Source organism: Plectropomus leopardus, chromosome 17 (assembly GCF_026936395.1).
Source record: "Plectropomus leopardus strain MGB_pleo_1.0 chromosome 17, ASM2693639v1, whole genome shotgun sequence".
In the NCBI taxonomy this organism is placed as follows: Eukaryota; Metazoa; Chordata; class Actinopteri; order Perciformes; family Serranidae; genus Plectropomus; species Plectropomus leopardus.
The window spans coordinates 6,067,874-6,087,260 of record NC_142192.1 but is presented as its reverse complement, the minus strand read 5'-3'; the positions used below and the strand labels follow the sequence as shown (position 1 = coordinate 6,087,260).

At 39.8% G+C, this 19,387-nt stretch overlaps 1 protein-coding gene across 1 annotated transcript in view; it reads left to right on the top strand.

Moving 5' to 3' along the window:
- The window catches only part of fam135b (family with sequence similarity 135 member B), a 64,460-nt gene that overhangs the window by 18,996 nt on the left and 26,077 nt on the right, over nt 1–19,387 (top strand). Inside the window, exons 4-7 of the mRNA XM_042507153.2 lie at nt 10,395–10,534; nt 14,757–14,827; nt 15,827–16,000; nt 17,633–17,759. Of these exons, the coding sequence (XP_042363087.2) occupies nt 10,395–10,534; nt 14,757–14,827; nt 15,827–16,000; nt 17,633–17,759 (512 nt within the window). The remainder of the gene's footprint in view (nt 1–10,394; nt 10,535–14,756; nt 14,828–15,826; nt 16,001–17,632; nt 17,760–19,387) is intronic.

Sequence of the window (19,387 nt, the reverse complement as noted above, 5' to 3'; positions counted from 1 at the left end):
GTGGTCATTATTGTCTCCTTGTAGTTTTTTTTTCTCTTCATGGTCATTTTATGTCTCGTTGCAGTTGTTTTTTGTGTCTTTGTGGTACTTTTCCACATATCTTTGTGTAAATCCTGCACACTTGTGTATAAGACACCCTCTATCATCACTGTGGTATCACTCAGTTATACAAATCAAACAAATACTCCCCATCATACAGTATCCATACTGTAACACTGTAACACTGACTGGTCATTGGTTAAATTTTAATCAAATGCCACCATTGGCCTCAAATCTTGACCAGTTTGTGTTTCAGCCACGGTGCTCCATGTCCAAAGGGGACTGAGTGTGAGAAAAACTCACTCGACACAGGGAATCATTTCATGACCACAGTTTGCGTCTGAATTACACACATTGTGTTGTTCATGCTCGTCTTTGAAGTCTGCGTGAAAACAGTAATCTATCACAGCGTCTTGTGTTAAAGACCACGTTAGCACATGGAGCGCTTGTATTTTGTGCCATTCCTGGAACTAGGAAGCACAATTTTACAGTTTCATGTGATTGTGGATATTTTCTGCAATGTTCTCTAAATTGTAGTCATCTCACAGATTCCTTCCTTAATGTCTTGGCTGTATTTCTGACATCTGTAGATTCAAAAGAGCTTCAATTAAAGACACAAAGTTCTAAGGCTTTCCTAAAAGCAGAGCAATCCACAGAGGAAAATAAAACCATATATTTGAACATCTGCTTATTGAGGTGTGGTGGATTTACCCAAGAATGCACCAGAATCCTTGGTTTTCATTCTGGGTAAAACCTCGGAATTAAAATAACCAAATAGACCTTTTAACAAACTGTGCACAGTAAGTAATTCTATCGGTTCCCATTGTCCCAGCTATCAGAATTATGCATCAGAGAATGAGAGCGGTGTCTGGGAATTTTAAGTCTCTATCTTGTCTCAGCGATTTTAGACGTCTGGCAGTCTTTGACTGACTCAAAATCTTTTTTTTTTGATAAATATTGGGGGAGCTTCCTTTTATTTCCCGCGGTGTCTCAAGATATTTGCACTTTGTTAAACAAAGAAAGCTCTATTGGAAATTCTTTTCTCCTCAAGGAACATTTGCCTCTGGTCCTATAATGAGGGATTTAAGACTTGTGAATATGACATAACAGACTCAGAGTCGCTGGATGTTTTGCAGTGCAGCACAAAGCCCTATGGAACAGGTAATCCGGAAAAAGCCTTACTTCAAAGAAAACTAATATTGATTTGTGCCCAGAGATTTAAATTGAACTCATTTTCAGTTGTAAAAGCTCTTTCATCAAAGGTTTGTTTCTTACTTAAAATACTGTAGATAACCAGCAACAATACATGAAACCAACAAGGTAAATGGTAATAAAAACAACACTTGCTCATGCTCATGCTCCCTGCAATTTGTATTCATTATTTTCTAAATACAATCACTTGCATATGGTTTCTATCATAAAAGGTTCCTCAAATGTCTTGTCCTCTTTTGTATTCATAGGTTGTGACACAGTGTTTCTGAGCCTACCCGAGCGTTAAAATCTGGATCTCTGGCAATGCAGAAAGCTGTTTCACTGGCAATACTGATTCACAGTAATAATGGCTATTTTTAGCTTGTCATGACTGGAGCACTGTGTGTGTGTGTGTGTGTGTGTTCTGATCAAGCTGTACGTGTGAGGACCGTTGCCTGAAAGTGAGGCCCACTGTATTTGTGAGGACATTTTGGCTTGTGAGGACATTTGGATTTCAGGCTCAATTTGAGGTTATTTTAAAGCCAGGACATTTTTTTTTGTTGTAGCTCTTGTGGTTTGGATAAAAGCCACTAAGAAGATAGCGTGTCAGTTCTCACAGCTATAGCAGAATCAACGTGTGTGTGTTTGTGTGTGGTGGCAAGGACATGCTGATTGTGAGGGTGAGATGTCTGAAATAGGAGTGTAGTCTGTGTCATTCTGAGAATTTTCTCCAACAGGAATTTCCTTTACCTCAATAGTTCATGGATGGAGAAAAATCCCAAATTGCAAAAAATAATAACAGACAGCAATGGAAATGATAAAAATACCTGTCCAGTAGTCTCTCTCCATAGTCTATTTTTAGGGTGTGAAATCCTGTAGGTGCATATTTACATGATGTCAGGTAGGGAAAAGAAAAGAGAGCATAGTCCAGATGGAGGAGGCTTCAGCAAAACAGAATTGTGCTACTGTCGATTCTACCAACACAGTACGTGTAAACAGACAAATTTGCTTAGGTTAACATAATATGTATTTGAAGCTCATTCTTAAGCCTGATATCAAGGGAACTGACCTTGAGTGAGTCACCTAGCACGGGCAAATATCCAGCATTAAGAGGTATAATTTACACTTTGTCATGTTTATGCCCTTTAACTTACTACCACTTGAGAAATTAAATATTTTGTAATGTACACTTATTTGCTTTATTTGGGTTCTGACAAAGCAGACAGCTTATTTCTTGGTTAAAAAAAATCATGTAAAAACATAGCAAGCTATCTGCCCAGCACCAACAGCAGACAGACACAGTTAGCAGCTACTTGGGGAACACAGTGCAGTGCTTAGCTCTTCATGGGTTGGTGGAGACCAAAAAAAGAGCTAAAAGGAGAGTATATATTGAACTCTTGAAAAAGCCTGAGACACAACTCCACATGACAGATAATGTTGCTCCATGTCTGCCTGAAGTGTAAACAGCCTACTCAAAATTTACGACATCAACCTAAATGGTGTAAATAGTTTAATAGTACTTTCAGAGGTTGTTTCTGCTGCCAAAAAACTAAATTAAATAAAAACACTAATCCAAGATAACGTATGAGCTGCCTAATTTAGCGTAAAACCTGGTAGCAGCAGTGAGGAAAGTGAGGAAATAACACATGCCTCCCAGCTTTATATGGCAATGTGTGTTCAAAAGCTGACAAATTAGGACATCTTATGCATTTTTGTTTAGCCCTTTCGTATATAAAAGTGTAAAATTGTAGTTTTCTTGGGTGATATGTTCCATGATTCCAGCGTGGAGATTAAGACGAAGGCAAAACTGAAAAAAAAAAAAGACTAGGGAACCAAACTACAAGCAAAATTAAGGAATTTATTAACAGAGAATAAATTAAATGTTTACAACAGAGGCTTAAACGCAACAACCGCAACTGCAAAACAAGGTTGTGCTCTATTTAACATATAAACAAGATGAAAATTAAACATAAAATACAACACTAATAAACACACTCCCTCTGGAAGGAAGTAAAGTTTACCAACCCTGGCAAACCATTTGAAGGGTTTTACAACAAACACACAGCCCTATTGTCTTGTTGCTGACTGGCCTACTGGCACAGTCTGTATGTCTCTGCTGTTGTTTTTATACTCCAGGCCCTGATGAGTGGTTGGAATCAGCTGAGCATAATCACTCACTAGTACTGCAAGGCAAGGAAACCGTGGAACCTGAAGGGACACAAAGGGAGCAGAAAGAAAATACAAAATGCACCACACCACGACATGTAGCATAGGGTATACCTTTACTTGGGTAGCTAGAGAAGAATTGCCCAAAACTGCAAATGACCACTTGAGGGTGGCTCCAAAAGAGAGTTTATGTTAAAATGGCCAGCTCTACAGCAAATATAATGTTTACAGCCTGACTATTAAGACACAAAGTTACACATAATAAAGGACGGGGCCACTTGAGAGAGGGGCTATCTGTGAGGCATCACCACAGTCTACGAATCAGATCCGCCCCTTGCTCCTCCTCAGCTCCACCCTCTAGTCCAAATATAGTCACTTTGTTAATTTTGATAATTGGTTGAATTTATGTTGTGACATTGGGTGACCAAAATTCTAAAAAAAAAAAAAAAAGTCTAATGCTGACCTTAATTTGCAGCATGTTCCCATACAAAGTTGTCACAAGTGTTGCTGCTTTGTTGGTGCATTTACGCATCCACATATTATGTTTTAGGTATCATTCTGTGTCTGCTGTTTATGTTCCGAGATGCCACTACAGTGATGTTAACAAATGCACATGGTGGGATGATGCAGCACGTGACTATGTTGAGACAATACAAGCACATGGCAACCAACTCCAGGATGCCAATAAATGCGCATGCTGGCACTGATGGTTAGGATTAGGGGAATGAGGCAAATGGAAAGTTAATACTGTACTCCTGCATGAAAGTCCGGGGTTTGTTGGACCCATCCACTGAACATTTCAATCTGACGCTTTCCTGCCGTCCGCCTGCCTGCAGGCATATAATAACACTGCAAATGGTTCTTGTCTGGCCACATTCACACCTGTCCAGCTATGTTTCATGCTTGGCTTTTGACATCATGATTTTTACACTGTCAAGTGGCAGTATTCTTCTAGCTTGGAATGAGAACGGGCTGCAATTTGAAGAATACAGGAGACAGATGGGAATGATATTTTGTTGGTTTTAAGTTGTGTTAATAAGCAACCAAAATCCAGAAGTCCCATGCCAATGTCATCTTGCCAGCAAGACATCACAATGTTAATGTCAACACAATTTAAAATTTAATGTTATAAAACAATTAAAATATTGTCAACCCTATTTTAATTCTAAATGGAAATTTAATGTCAGTCTTATGTCATATTGACAGATACTGCCAGCGCGATACATTCCTGCTATATGAAATATATATTTCTATATTCGTGTCTGTGCCCTGCAGATGATACATTCCCATATATTACTGTTTGTCAACTCTATACAGTGTCATCTGCTCCAAAGCATTGCAGCATAATCCACTGACTGCAATCCTAGATTTTCCTAGGCAATAGTTTATTTGGCAAATAAGGAACACTGCAGCAGTGTGCATTAGAGTGGGCATTATATCCATATTGTAATTGGAAGGCTGTAGCCCTCCCCTCTCATCTGCAGCTCCTTCCGCAAGGTCATACATGTGTTAAGCCTGCTCACCTCACATGCTGAATCCTGAGCTTAAACGCACCATCAAACAAAGGCACAGGAAATAATCCCTAACTGTGTTCTCTGTAAAAGTATGTATGCTTGACATTTCAATTGCCTGTGCCCCTCAGACAAATGAATTGTGAGAGAAGGATCGTGCCACACACTCAACTGAAGCATTTAATGACTGTGATTCACGCACAACAGCGTGGCGATTGTAAAGTCAGAATGTGAACAGAGAGAATTGTTGTTTAAGGTTTCTCCTGCTGCACAGACTTAGATACTCCCTAATATTAGTATCATGAAGAGCAGTTATGTGTTGAGTGTTGTGTTATACTGATAGGGAGTGAAGACTAGACACACACACTCACATACACAGCAGATGTGGAGCACCAGAGCCTGTAAGCATATTATTTCTAGCACAGACTTACCATGGCTAAAGCTTAAGGACATTTTAACATGTGCAGGATGTGATAACTCCCCAACACCTGAGAGAACTGTGGTGCACCAAAACAACAAAAGTGTGTGAGTTCGATGTGCTGCTTTTAATCTTACCCACTGTAAACATGAATGGAAAAGCTAAAATATTTTCTAATAATATTATATCCTTGAGAACAACAAGACGAGTGTGGAAATAATATCAAATACTACAAATACTATACAAATACAATATTTTCATAATGGCAGCACACTTATGAAAACAGTAAATAGCCATAGTTATGATAGTTCTTTTGTATCTAATTCAGCATAGTTTGAATGCCTCTATTAACGCATGATGACATTACCAAGATGCAGCTGAGTGTTTGCCATTATCTGGTCTGATGTTGAGCAACTTTTGAGGCTAGTGCTCAGTACTTTCATCAAAAAGAGTTGATGTCACTGGTTAGCAAACTTTGTATACAGATTGCCCTGTGACTCAGGCAAATGTGTATTTTTCCTAGAATAATGATTTCCTTGCCATTTTCTGTTTCAAATTGGCAGGGGAAACATCTTCCCACTGCCAAAGCAAATGTGAAAATAAAAACAAAATATGTAAATTATTAGCTAAGCCAATCTCAACCCACTGCCGTAACTTAACCGACCCAATCATCAAAGGCAGGTAAGAGTACTAGCCAATCAGAGGAAGAAGAGTAAGGCGGGTCATGTCTTTGCTTTCCTAGGAAAATAACATTTCCTTGACTTACATATGAGTTCCCTCTACCTGTGGTTGTCATGAAATGCCACCTCTTTTGCATTGCTTTCAGCATATGATTCCAATGCCAAAAGCCACCTTTTGTGTCCACATGATAAGTTGCTGTATGATATCAGCTGAGAATGTGGCTGGACAGAACTGTTTGCGGTTTTATTTCGTGCCGGTGGATGGCTGGACAGCACCTGCTGTGGCAGCATGATTCGCACAGACAGTCGGTTTCAGTTGAGAATGCAACAAGTTCCACTCCACCGGGTCTGCATAATACGCCACTGGAGTGCATCAACATGAAATGCTGCCAGTAAAGAGGTTATATAAGGAGCCAAAAGGTCTGTATAGGGTGGGCTTGAGGGGCAGTGGATGGGTCCAACATACCCCAGACTTTGATGTGGGGAGTCCGGTGTTTGCTCCCTGTCTGAATTTTTTTTCGATACCTAACCATCCATGCCACTATGTTGGTTTGTTGACATCACGGCGTTGGTTGCCATGTGCTTTTATTGCATAAACATAACCACTTGCAGCATCATCCTAGCGATAGCGACATCCAGGATCAAAAAACAGCAGATGCAGAGGGATACCTAAAACATAATATGCAGACATGGAAGTCCACTGCAAATCGGCAATATGTGACGACTTCGGATGAGCATGTGTTAGGTTGTGCTTATCCTATAAGTGCCTCTTGTTGTCACAGAGGCTGCTGTATACCTACCTAACAATAAAAAATCAAGTAAGTTGCATAAGATTGTACAGATGCTGCTTTCTCCTTGTATGCAAACGGTTTTACTATCAATGTCAGCAGCAAGGCAGCTTTCTTATCAAGGTCTTATCACTTCTGCTCCCTCTGTACATAATGTAACGTTTAATCAATGCCGTAAAACAACCTGGCATTTAAAACTACTGTATGTGTGAGTGTGTGAAAGTAACAAGGGCAACTGCAGCAGTTACACTTCATTGATTTAGTCACTTTGGCCACACTGAAGGGCTACCCGGCATCAGAGAGAGGGCATGGAAGCACCTCGGGAAGATGACGTGTCCTTCACAGGTCAATCATTTATGCTAATTCCTGTGCGGCTGGCAGTGTCTAATCCACCTAACATGACATGAGACTTGTCAAAAACAAAAGTATCAAAGTCATGTTCGTCAGACTGTGAGGCAACAGCGCTGACACAGAGTCACAACTCCATACACTATATACCCAGAGGGGATTATGCCACCTCTGTCAAACATCCACCAAGTCTTTGACAACAGTTCCACACATCCGTCATCCTGGCTGGGGCTGCTTGATACTGCAAGTAGTGACAGCGTTATCAGGAGTAGGCCTGTGGAGATACGGAGAGTGAGAATGAGACAGAAAAGAGCACAACCTCAGCGGGGGGTCTCAAAGACCTCTCATGGCTCGCAGCTGGACGATAGCAGAGCTGGGGAGATTGTGCTAGGAGCAAAGAGTGTACAGCAATCATATCACACACACAAGTGCTGCAAGATCGGAGATGTTGGAAAGCAAAACACATAACTGTGTCCACCTGCTTGCATTCTTTATGTTAAGATAAGCAAACCGGACACTGACTTTTGCTTCATATTTGACAGACTTGAGAGTGGTACTGACCTTTCCATCAAACTTCCAGCAAGAAAGAGAATAAGGTTCAACCCCAACACACCAAATGCCCTACCTCTTAGCCATTACCCCTCTGTTTTGTGCATTCATGTCTAGTGGTAGAAGAGTTGGGTACCCGACTTGATACTTTAAAGGATATCAGTGAAAGTACATTGGTGCTACAGAGTATGTTTTAGGTTGCTACCTGAAAGTGCATCTGGGTGTGAACACCGGGTTAAGACAAGAGGCTGAAGTGCCCTAAAGCTGGCAAGCCAGGAGTTTAACCTGAGACAGGAGACGGAAACACTCCAAAGCTCCCACAGAGCTCTGCTACTGCTCTGTCAGAGCCAAAACTAGGACTGCAGCACCAATCTGCCGCAATAGTTTAGGCATCTGTTCTTTTTTCTGCTGTATATTATTTTAGTGATAGTCTAGTATCACTGCCAGATGAGCAGACCACTCATTCAAGCAGATCAGAGACAGCAGGTTAGCTCTATGTGTGATGAGAAAAGAGCAGAAGGGCAGAATTGCGTTTTAGTCTACTACATCACTGCTGCAGCTTGTTATAAAAAAAAAAATTAATAGAGGAAATACAGTGCCAACAATGGTACTGTTGGGTACCAGTACCAACCTTTTGGGTTTTAGGTTCTGGTATTGGTTCAAATGTGAACAGTACCCAACCCTAAGGGCTGGGGTGTCCTGATTATCATTGGAATATAGGGGTAAGGTAAAGTGTTAGGACCATATGGCCCCAACTAGAGATTTGTCAGAGTCAAACTCCAGACTGAGTGTTAGTGAGAAATCATCAACAAGATGGCTGCACAAACAACAAAGGAAACCCACAAATCTTTGTGAATTAAGATTTTAAAATGATAATACTTATTGTATTAGTTTATGGTCAGTGTAATGTAATGTGGTACATTACTTTGCAGAAAGCATCACAAAAACAAACAAACATGCTGATGTCTCAATGGCTAACTCAATAACTACCCAACAATACATGGTTATTGCTGATTTGTGTGTTACAGTTTTGACATATTTTCATGTCGCGTTCCCCCTCTTTTGTGACATATGACACCCATAATTTAACTTAAATTGAGCAGCGAAGTTGCTGCAATTGTTTCCACTCAACTAATAGCAATGCAGACTGGCAGAATACCACTAGTGGCCTGGTAATAAAAGTGCTCATTGTTATGTGATGAGTTCTTTGATCCGTGGATAAAGTGACAATTAAGCTGTGAATGAATAGGGTCTTGAAGGCTTGTCCAATTTCATAGGGGAAAATTTTAACCACTCCCTCCTGTAACTTTGTTCTGATGGGCATGGTTCTGATAGATGTAGAGGTAGAAACAAGAAATAGGATTGGGGTTAAGTGTATTTTTCAAAATTACCAACTATTTGATGAAGGTTACCTGGACTTGATTGACCATGCACAAGTCAGCAAGCAATGTAGAAAACATAGGCGAGATTTTTCTTTGTTTTGGTCATTGTGGTTTCAGCAAAAGTATTTTTTTATGGGGAGGTGCTATTACCACCATGCCCAAGGAGAACAACCTGGTAAGGTCAAACCCACCAGGGACCCCCCAACAGAGCTCCCAGGCTCTTAGAAGCACGCAAGCCTCTCTACTCTCTACAAGGTCACAGCACATTTATCAGAGCTCATTGAAGCCTTATATCCCGTAAGGGATAGAGAGGAGCAACCAGAAGCAGATTTTTCATTTTGCAGACATTTCATTTGCAAATATGAATAATTTGTTCTATACTTGGTGTTATGGTGTCTTGTAGGGGTGAAAGGATTCATCAGTCTGGATCAATATTGTTTTAATGATCAAGGACCCAATGTTATCTTTGCAAATTGTATACAACGATAAATATTGTCATTAAAAGGTATGCCATCATTTCGGAATTCCAATGGCACATCTGTAACATCATCTATGTCAAGGGGCACCTCCTTCCTTAACATTCAAACAGTGCTAGCAATCTAGTAACAGAAAGACAGTGGTAAGCAGCCAAGGAAAGTACAGTGAGGTTATTTAATGATATTGTCTCATATCAGGCCCCTGAACTGAATTAAATCAAAGTTGTACTGTAGCAGACTTCATACTGTATGTAGAAAAATTAATATAATATTGCATTGTGATGAAACTTGTGATTTACGCCCCTAGTGTCTTGCTGGCTCACTAAATATTACTAACTCTATTAGGCTGATTTCATCACAGTTTAAAAATTGGACACATAGAAGGCAAAAAGCTGACTTCGGAGTGTTACGACATTGAACACAAATTAGAATAAGCATGCTTTAATACTAAGACACATTATTCACAAATCTCAGCACATGTTTCAACATCTGAATATACACAGTTGGATCCTTCAGCAATCCCAGTAAACATTGGCAAATGTCAGGTCACAAGGCAAAACTAATTATGCAAATCTGGGTACATCTTCACAAATCTGAACACATACTGCAAATATCAGGTGATGCATTTATCAAGTGAGAGGCCTAATTGGATTTTGGCTTATGAAAAACAGTATTTCTGAGACAATTCCATATTTATACAATTAAAAAAAAGATGTTTGTGGTATAAAAGCTCTGCATTTTATGACATTACTGGGTGTTATAGTGAATAAGCACTACTAATAATACTGGTGTAGCAACAAAATGGTTGTTATTTTTGTAACTTATGCATGTTGTGTCCCTCACTAGGAGAATGCAGCTTCAGCTCTGCAGGGGTTTACGACGGCACCGTGTTCAGCCGGATCTTTCAGATCCTTTACAGAAATGAGGAGATTACGGTGAATGACTGTATGATCTTCAAAGTCCACCTGCTATTGGACGGAGAAAGGGTGAGTCATGCTGGTGACATTTCCTGCACATGCATACAAGCACACACACACACACACACACACACACACACACACACACACACACACACACATCCTGTTGAGAGCAATGGGGAATGCCATGTGGCTGCTTCCATGTTATCAGTAGCCTGGCTGTAAAATGCATGACAGATAATTACAGTGACTACAGCTGTATAATAGTTGAATTAAATGACCATTAATTAATGCATTTTATCGTCCACTGTTTCTGGTCCCTATCCCCATCATCTGATACAAACAATGCTTCCTTTTCATGGCAGATAGATTAGAGCCAGTTAATTAAAGCAGAAATCTAACACAGCTATGTAATGAAGAAGTCTTATAATCATGCTGAATAATGGAAGAGGAATGCTGCTCTGTCATTTGCCAAAAGTTAGAAGTGTCAGAGTTTGTTCAGTAGACTTCCACTGTTACTTGCTTACTGAATCTGTTGCTAACTGTAGCAGAACAAATATGAATCTGTTTTAAAAAATACAGCTGTCTGCAAAGGCTGTGGAATGATGCTTGGGGTTATGTTTACATGCAAATACAATTCACCTTTATTCCTGTCAATTTTCTTCCATTTAACAGCTAACTATTATCTGTTGTGTTGTGCTGTGAGAAGTTCAACTAAGTGTGATGTTCCCTCAACAGAGTTTAGTTTAGGAGTCTGAAAAATACAGGATTATGGACAAAAAAATGCTCAGCAGGAAAGTTTATTTCTTCTTTTTTTAAAGAAATCATCTTGCACCTCTGTAGATTCATCTTTCAAGCTCTGTGCAAAGGTTCAGAGTTTGACCCCCAGACTGAAAACTATTGATTGTTGTGCTTCACAAACTCAGCATAGTCCCTCCCTCAGCAGAAACTGTAGCAAATATAGACACAAGCATATGAATGATAACTTAGTGAGTTCTTCACTACAGTGAACCCTTAAAGAGACTCTTGAAGGGGAAATATTTTAATTGAATGAGGAGGTGAAAGCCTTTTGTTTGTTGGATAATGAAGGCATGATCCACACTACTCTCTCTCTGATTGGCAACTCTTTGCCTTTGTTGGTTTGGTTGGTTTGGAGAGGATAAGAGAAATAGCTTTGGTTAGGGTAAGAGCAAGAATGTCAGGGTAAGCAATCAGAAGAACATTAAGGGAGGGTCATGCCTTCGCTATCCTACAAAACATAAATTCACAAGGTGCAATTTCGGAACCAATCACTTGTCTCAGGGAGCACATCATTTTTTTTTTTTTTGAAGGTTTAAAACTCGTGAAAGGCATCTAAAAGCAGCACAAGAACTGTGATGTTGCTCCAAGTTTCAAAGGGTTAAATGTGTATGTAGCAAGCGGATGACTGAGCAAAGACTTCCTTTTCCATGTGACAGTTATTGTTTATATTCTGATTAGCAAACTGAGACACAAGAATGAACATTTTTTTAGCAAATCTCTATAAACAGATATCTGTATATGAATGTAGATGCATTTTTTAAAAAGCTAATAAAAAAATAAATCATTGTCAGACAAGAGTCAGTGGGTTCCGAGATTGTGTTTGGGCCCATGCCTTCCATCCTTTTTGCTCTCCACACAGACTGCTTATCTGCACGCAAATAAAGCCCATTCAAATGTGATTGATAACCACATTGGAAACCACAACTCAGATATACAGACATCGATTTATAGAGATTACAGCCTTAGCAATCATTGGTCCCATCAAGATGGCCATGGGTCCACCCTACCCTATGTTTGCCTAGTACAGAGCTGTTATGCCTCTGAGACAGCAGGCGTTATCCTCACATATGGTCAACCTCTCTGTCCCATTTTTATGAACATGATATTTCAAGAATGCCTTGAGTGACTTTTCTCAAATTGATAACAAATGTCCACTTTCACTGTTAGAATAACCGATTGGATTTTGGTGCTCAAAGGTGAAACGTCAAGGTCACTGTGACCTCAGAAAACATGTTTTTGACCATAAATCAAGAATCTATTCGACGAAATTTGACACATGTATCTAATAGGACAAATATTGACATTTTATATGCAAAAGGTAAAAAGTTAACCTTGCTGTGACCTCATAATGCTCTGCAAAAACGCATTTGCACACATATATACAGTATATATATATATATATATATAGATTCTCTTTGCTGCTTGCAGGAAGATGTGCAAAGCATCGTCATGTAGAATATGTAGCTTCTTTGCAGCAACATCCATATTTAAAGCATTTTTTTACAGCTATGGCTACATGTGCGTCAGGACAGACATGGACGTAAACTGCAGCTTGACTGCTTAGCAGAGGGACCCAACCACAAGGCAGCCATTCAAATTTCTTTTTAATTTGAGTTATTAGAGGTTTTGTAAAGCTGATGAAATAATTAGCTAGAGTTTTGACCCCAAAAGCAAAATAGTGTCTGGGGCTCCTAAAGGGCTTATGCAGACATAGACGACCCAGAATACACAATACTAATTCTTAGCTACAAAGTTGTGGATAAGTGAATCCTCTTTGTTCAAAAGAGTTCCGTCCTAAACATTCTAGACACAGTAGCAGTATGAGGATTATTGAGTTCAACAACTTGCCTCTTGGAATTAATTTGCTTTAATTGACAGACAAATGTAAATTGCCTGTGCCCCGGACTGCCCATGTCGAAATGATCAGGCGTGTAAACCGGTCAGACAGTTATTGATGTACTGTCCTTTATGGTTTCACCGTGGGGGCGCCCCCGAAAGTCCTCCCTGCCTGTTTTTGTTGTTGGAAGCCACCAGAGCTCAAATTGATCAGCAGTGACAGCAATGAGACAGGCTCAAGGCCGGGATGTGGGGGAGTTAAGATGGCCCCCGCCCGGAGCTAATCATCCATATGATAGCCATGGCTTGCACAGTGACATTACCCCGCACTGTCGCTCAGCTGCTCTCTGACATGATGTCTGGAGAATGATGCCTGGATTACTGTGGAAGGATTCAGAATGTGGATGGTCTGTCTCCCATGACTCCGTAGGACTCCTAATTTTAGAAGATTTCATTAAACATAGACATTCATGTGGAGGTGTGGAGACAGAGGAGCTTTAAGGCATATCAGATTTCAGCTGTAAGCTCTCCCGAAGGCTCTCTACTCATTAACCTTCCGGAGGTTATCTGCCGCTCACAGCTACAGATAGCTCAGACAAAAATAGCCCCTCATTTCCCCTGTGTACACCCCTATGTATGCTTAATCAATCACAACATCAATATTGCACAGAACTGCACAGATGTGTATGTTTGCCGTACAATATGTGTGCACATTTTAGACAGATGTAAGAAGAAAGAACTGTGTTTAATTTATTATTATTTTATTATTATAATTTAACTTTATTGTAATTAGCAACACAGCTCCTCAGTCTTCAAAAGATTCTCGGCACTGCCTTTGTAGTTTGCTCATACCTTTTGTTTTTCCATTTTGCTTTTTCAAATTCAAATAGGTGCCGTGTATTTCCATAAGCCATGGTATTCTATGGCTCTTTGAACATGAGAATAATTCAGTTCTACATCAGAGTAAAAGAAAATCAGGAATACAGTTTGTAGACCAAACAGAGAACACATGCATGTCATTAAGAAGAACAAAATCAGCATTGCAAACAAGCTTGGTCAGATTGGGCTCCATGCCAAATGGCAGTATTCATCTACGTCATACTGGATGTATTGTAAATGTCAATTGTGTGCTTGTTACTCGCTTTTTATCAATGCTCCTCCTCAGTAATATGTTTTTCTTCATTTAACGCACATGAAATAATGAGTGAAAAAATAAAGGAAAAACCTGTATAAAATGAGCTTGGAAATAAAAAAATGGAGATGATTCTTCAAACACCTATCAGAGATATTGGAGTGACTTGTTGGATGTGCTGTCTCCACTTCCCATCATCAACAATATTTTTGTTGAAATTTCTACTTTGTACAAAGGCGCTTTGATTTTGAAAGCAGTATCGTAAAAAATAAAAAAATAAATAAAAAAAATAGATAGAACCCTGTAAATTTTCATGTTTTCTGCGCTTGCCCTTAAATTTTACCATACATGTATTGGCAAGAGATCACTTTAGAGATAACAAATTTTGAATAGTGTATGGAGCACATAACCATCATTTTCATCTTAATTTTCATTTTCTATTTATGATTATGTCCAGCCCTTCCATGTTACTGTGATCTAATAATGTTCAGGCATTAACAAAACTGTACCAATGTCTTGCAGGTGGAGGAAGCCTTGAGCGAGGTGGACTTTCAGTTGAAGCTGGATCTTCATTTCACCGACAATGAACAACAGTAGGTTATTAAGCAGTTTGTAAATGTATGTATGTATATGTATGTGTTTTTGTGTGTGTGTGTGTGTGTGTGTGTGTGTGTGTTTGAGAGAGAGAGAGAGAGAGAGAGAGAGAGAGAGAGAGAGAGAGAAGTAGACTTTCCCTTTGTGCAGCATTTATGCAAGATTGAGAATGCAAAGTGGGCATGAATAAGGGCTATTATGTCTTTTGGCTCATAGCCACCTCTTTAAGTACCTGATCACAACTTCTGTGCTACCAATACATGATTACTGTGATTTGGCTGTTAGCTTGGGACAAATAGAAGAAGAAATAGGTAATTTGCATAAACATATATTGCAAAAGGCACTATTTTTGTTGGGTTATAGCACATCAGCTCCACATTATAAAGGGAAGTGAGTGTCATATTTGTTTGTTTAAGTAAACTACTGTTTTTGTCATACCTGTGTGATTATAGTCCTTGTCAATTCTAAGAGGACTGAGTTATGGAGCCCTTTCTCATCATCATAGCAGGCTTGGTTTTACTCAGTTTGTAATAGAATATCTACTGGGTGATCCTTTACCATCCAGTCTAGACTCTTTTTCTCAGACTCTATCTTTCATAGCTGTGAGAAAAATAGACAGATCCTTAATGATGTTAGATTATTGGTGAACAGGAGTCAACATTCTCAGACATCTTTTAAAAACTTTGGCAAAAGGCAAAGACATTCAGCAGTAAAAGTTCCCCCTCCTGAAACAAAGAGCTGTTTCTTTGAGTACCAAGGTACAGACTCTCCAGGGTTAGAATTAAGAGATAAAAACATTCCTTTTTATTTGCAATAAAATTGCCTAATTTGCATTTCATTAATCTTTACCTTCTGCAGTTTTGCATCAGCGGTGTAGCAATGTAATAATACAGAGTTAGAATAGTACAGAGTTTAACTGATTGTTGGACAACCACCTTAAGAGTTTGTGACAGTATGTCATTTTGTGTAACGTCCGTCTCTCTTCTTCTATCCCCCAGGCTGGCAGAGATAGCCACTGTCCCGCTGATCAGCAGTCGAACCCTCAGCCTCCACTTTCACCCACGGAGAGGCCTCCACCACCACGTCCCTGTCATGTTCGACTATTTCCACCTGTCCGTCATTTCTGTCTCCATACATGCTTCACTGGTTGCCTTACATCAGCCGCTAATCAGGTAGGAGTTCACAGCGGGTTTGCAAGCATTTGCATTTGACAGACCTTGAATTCATACAAAGACCTTTTGATATGAACTGATCTGAGAGCTCTGACTGTTCACCTGTCCTCCTTAGTTACTGCTCTTTAGCCTGTCAAGCTTTCCTCTCAGGCTTAAATCTAGTTCAGAATGATGAACAATGTTTCCTTGATTACAGATGGAGTTAGACAAAAGCAGCCTTTCATTTCCAGCCCAAAACTGTCTATTTTGACAGCTAAAATGGATGGCATATTTAATCAGCTGTAGTAATCTATCAAATTAAGCTAACATTAGCTTTATGAGTTGGTTGCAGACACCTGTCTCTGGCTGACTTTTTCCATGTAATCAGCTAACTTATTTTCTTTCTAACCTAACCCGTTTTGCTGCTTTGCTAATATAACATTATGTTTTTCCAATTTTTACATTACTGTAGGAGATTCTTTAAGGATGATGAGTACTAAGGGACGTGTTTGTTGTGTAAGCTAAAGCTGCTAAAAGTGGTGGCAGAGGTGGGGGACTCCAGTTGCACATTTGAGGACTTGAGACTCTTGGAGACTCTTTGACTTGGTTGGATTCAAGGATTATTTTATTGATGATGCTTGTAAGTGACATAACCACAACATCCAACATCCGACTGCATGTGAATGGTAAGCTTATTGGTCAAATGTTAGAAAGAAAGCTATCAAGACTTGCTAAGACATAAAGGTCAAGACTTGATCATTGTTTGTGACTTGCATTTGTGTGACTTTCTCCCATCTGGTCTGGTTGCTGGAGTATAAATTTCTCCAAATCTAATTGAGCGCAGGACCTAGCCGCTAATGCATGTAAGCCTAAATTCTGGTAGCATCCAGGACTGCCCTCCAAGCAGTTGATCAGCAGCGTATGTGTTAGCTGTTTGTTTGTTTGTTTGTTTAAATTCTTAAACTGCAGTAGATAGAAAGAAATGTATCCTAATTAGTTAATGATGTCCTATTTGGCTCTGAAAGTAGGCTAATGCATGATTAGTTAGCTAGTTACCAGACATGCTAACCATTGCAGCTAGCATTAGAGCAGGTAAACCAATTCCTTACTCTTTGGTCATATAACTTTTGGAAAAGACCTCATCAAAGGCTCAAAATGTACACCACTTCAATATTTGAAGAAATCTACTGCCTGTTGTAGCCTGCAGTAACTTGCTTTATTTGCTAATCTATAATTAGACAATATCTGTTTTAAAGAATGGTTAATTGGAATATTAAGACTTTCTTGTTGATTTAGTATTGAATTATAGATCTTAGGAAGATGAAGAGTTCTAAATTGAAAACTATATTTTCAATCCATAGAATCAAAAATAGAAGAAATCAAGAGAAGGGACTGCTGGCACTGGTTTTACTTCCCTCCTATGGTTTTGGCAGTCACAATTAATAGTGTTTCCTTTAGCTGCTTGAATGGTTAGTTTTCCAAACACTTATCTGATGAATTCATCTGTCAATATCATAAAGTCAGTGTTTAGCCATGCATTACATAGATTACTGCAGCACTTGATTGATTGGAACAGTAACAGCTCCTGTATCAGCTGATCTGTCTGCCTACACACACACTCACGGTTTGTCCCTGCATGTGTTCTCTCTGCAGCTTTGCACGTACAGGGAAGGGCTCCTGGCTGGGGAAGGGCTCGCCAGAGAGCCCGAGCGACCCATCTGCCATGTCTGTAGAGAACCTTGTGTTTGGAGCTGGCTACTGCAAGCCTGTCATCTCTGAGGTATGTTAACCTTTAGTAGCTCAGCCGTGTTCAAATAGAAAGTCACACACAGTAAGACCCTGTTTTGTCTCACAAAGCTGAAAAGAGCTCAAACTGAGCCAGTCTGTGTTCAGATGGTTGTTGCCTTTTTTTTGTGAGCAAGCAGCTAAATGCCAAGCGATGACGTAGACATGATCTCAGTTTAGGGACAGAGGCCGGCGGATTTAGTTGTGATTTGTTTTGGCATGTCACCCAGAAGCAACAGGATTCAGCCCAAGAGCTGAGCACAGAGTCATTCTGATCTGGATTACTGATCCTGGACCTGTCTGTCCATTGGAATATGTCAATCGTTGGGGCTCTGCAGAGTCTTAGGGCTTACCAGAGGCAAACATAGAGATTATTACCACATAGCAGCATTGCTTTTCATAATATCTGATTAACCCACCTGCCCAGGCATGCAGGCTCCAGGCTCAGCATCTGGAAGTGATAGCAGGCCTCTCTGGAAATGATGGTGTTGTCTTGACACCTCCCTCTCATCTCTTTCTGCTCATTTACAGTTAGGCTGCACAATAGTATGATGACAGAAGGGATAATCAAAGTAATTTAATTATAAATATTGATCATGATTATCTATGTCTTACTTGATGGGAATTAAATTATTTTATGATCCTTTAATTACCTAAACATACACTTTAGGCTTTTTCAAACCAGGAACAAAACATAAAAGCGAAAATGCAGACTATTTTTCACATTTAGAAATTTCACAACAACTACAACTAACAAAGTTAATGCCAAGTCAAGTCAATTTTAGTTATAGAGCCCATTATCACAAAACATGGTTTGCCTCAGAGGTCTTTACAGTGTACGACATCCCTCTGCCCTGAGACCCTCACATCACCCAAGGAAAAAGTCCCCAAAAAGAACCCTGAACGGGGAAAAAAAGAGGACGAAACCTCAAGAAGAGCGGTAGAAGATGATGAGGGATCCCTCTTCCAGGACGGACAGACGTGCAATAGATGTCGTAAATAACAAATGAAATACAATCATGGCAAAAAGGAAAGAGAAAGAGAGAGGGGGAGAGAGGGGGAGAGAGGCACAGCAATCATAGAAACAGATGCATGTCATATTACAATAACGATAGGTGCGAAATCATTAATTGCACTCTACGATGATGTTGAGGGTGATGATAAGAGTCTCATGCACATGTTGATAGGGAGGTGTCCAAAGGCATTATCACTGCATCGGCGCAACCAGGACCAGACCACGATCAGGGCGAGCAGGGAGTACAGTATCAGTACAGCCACAGCACAAGCACAACCAAAGGCAGGATCACAGCATCAGCGCAGCTATCACCACGGTCAGGGACAGTCAAGGTTACGGCCAGGATCCGGTAAAACTAGGAAATAAGGGAGCAGGAATGTCAGCTAATGCACTTAGAAATGAGTGGTTCTCTGTGTGTTACTGTTACAACAAAGTATGTTTACCCCTCTTTTGTCAACTACTTACCCTATTTTATTAGGCCTTAATGTTCATTTAACAATAATGTATTCAACATTATTATATGACAGCAGCTACTATATTTAACTCAATTGTAACTGCAGTTCATTTAATAAGTTTGTATTTTGATAGTTAACATTTGTTAAAAATAT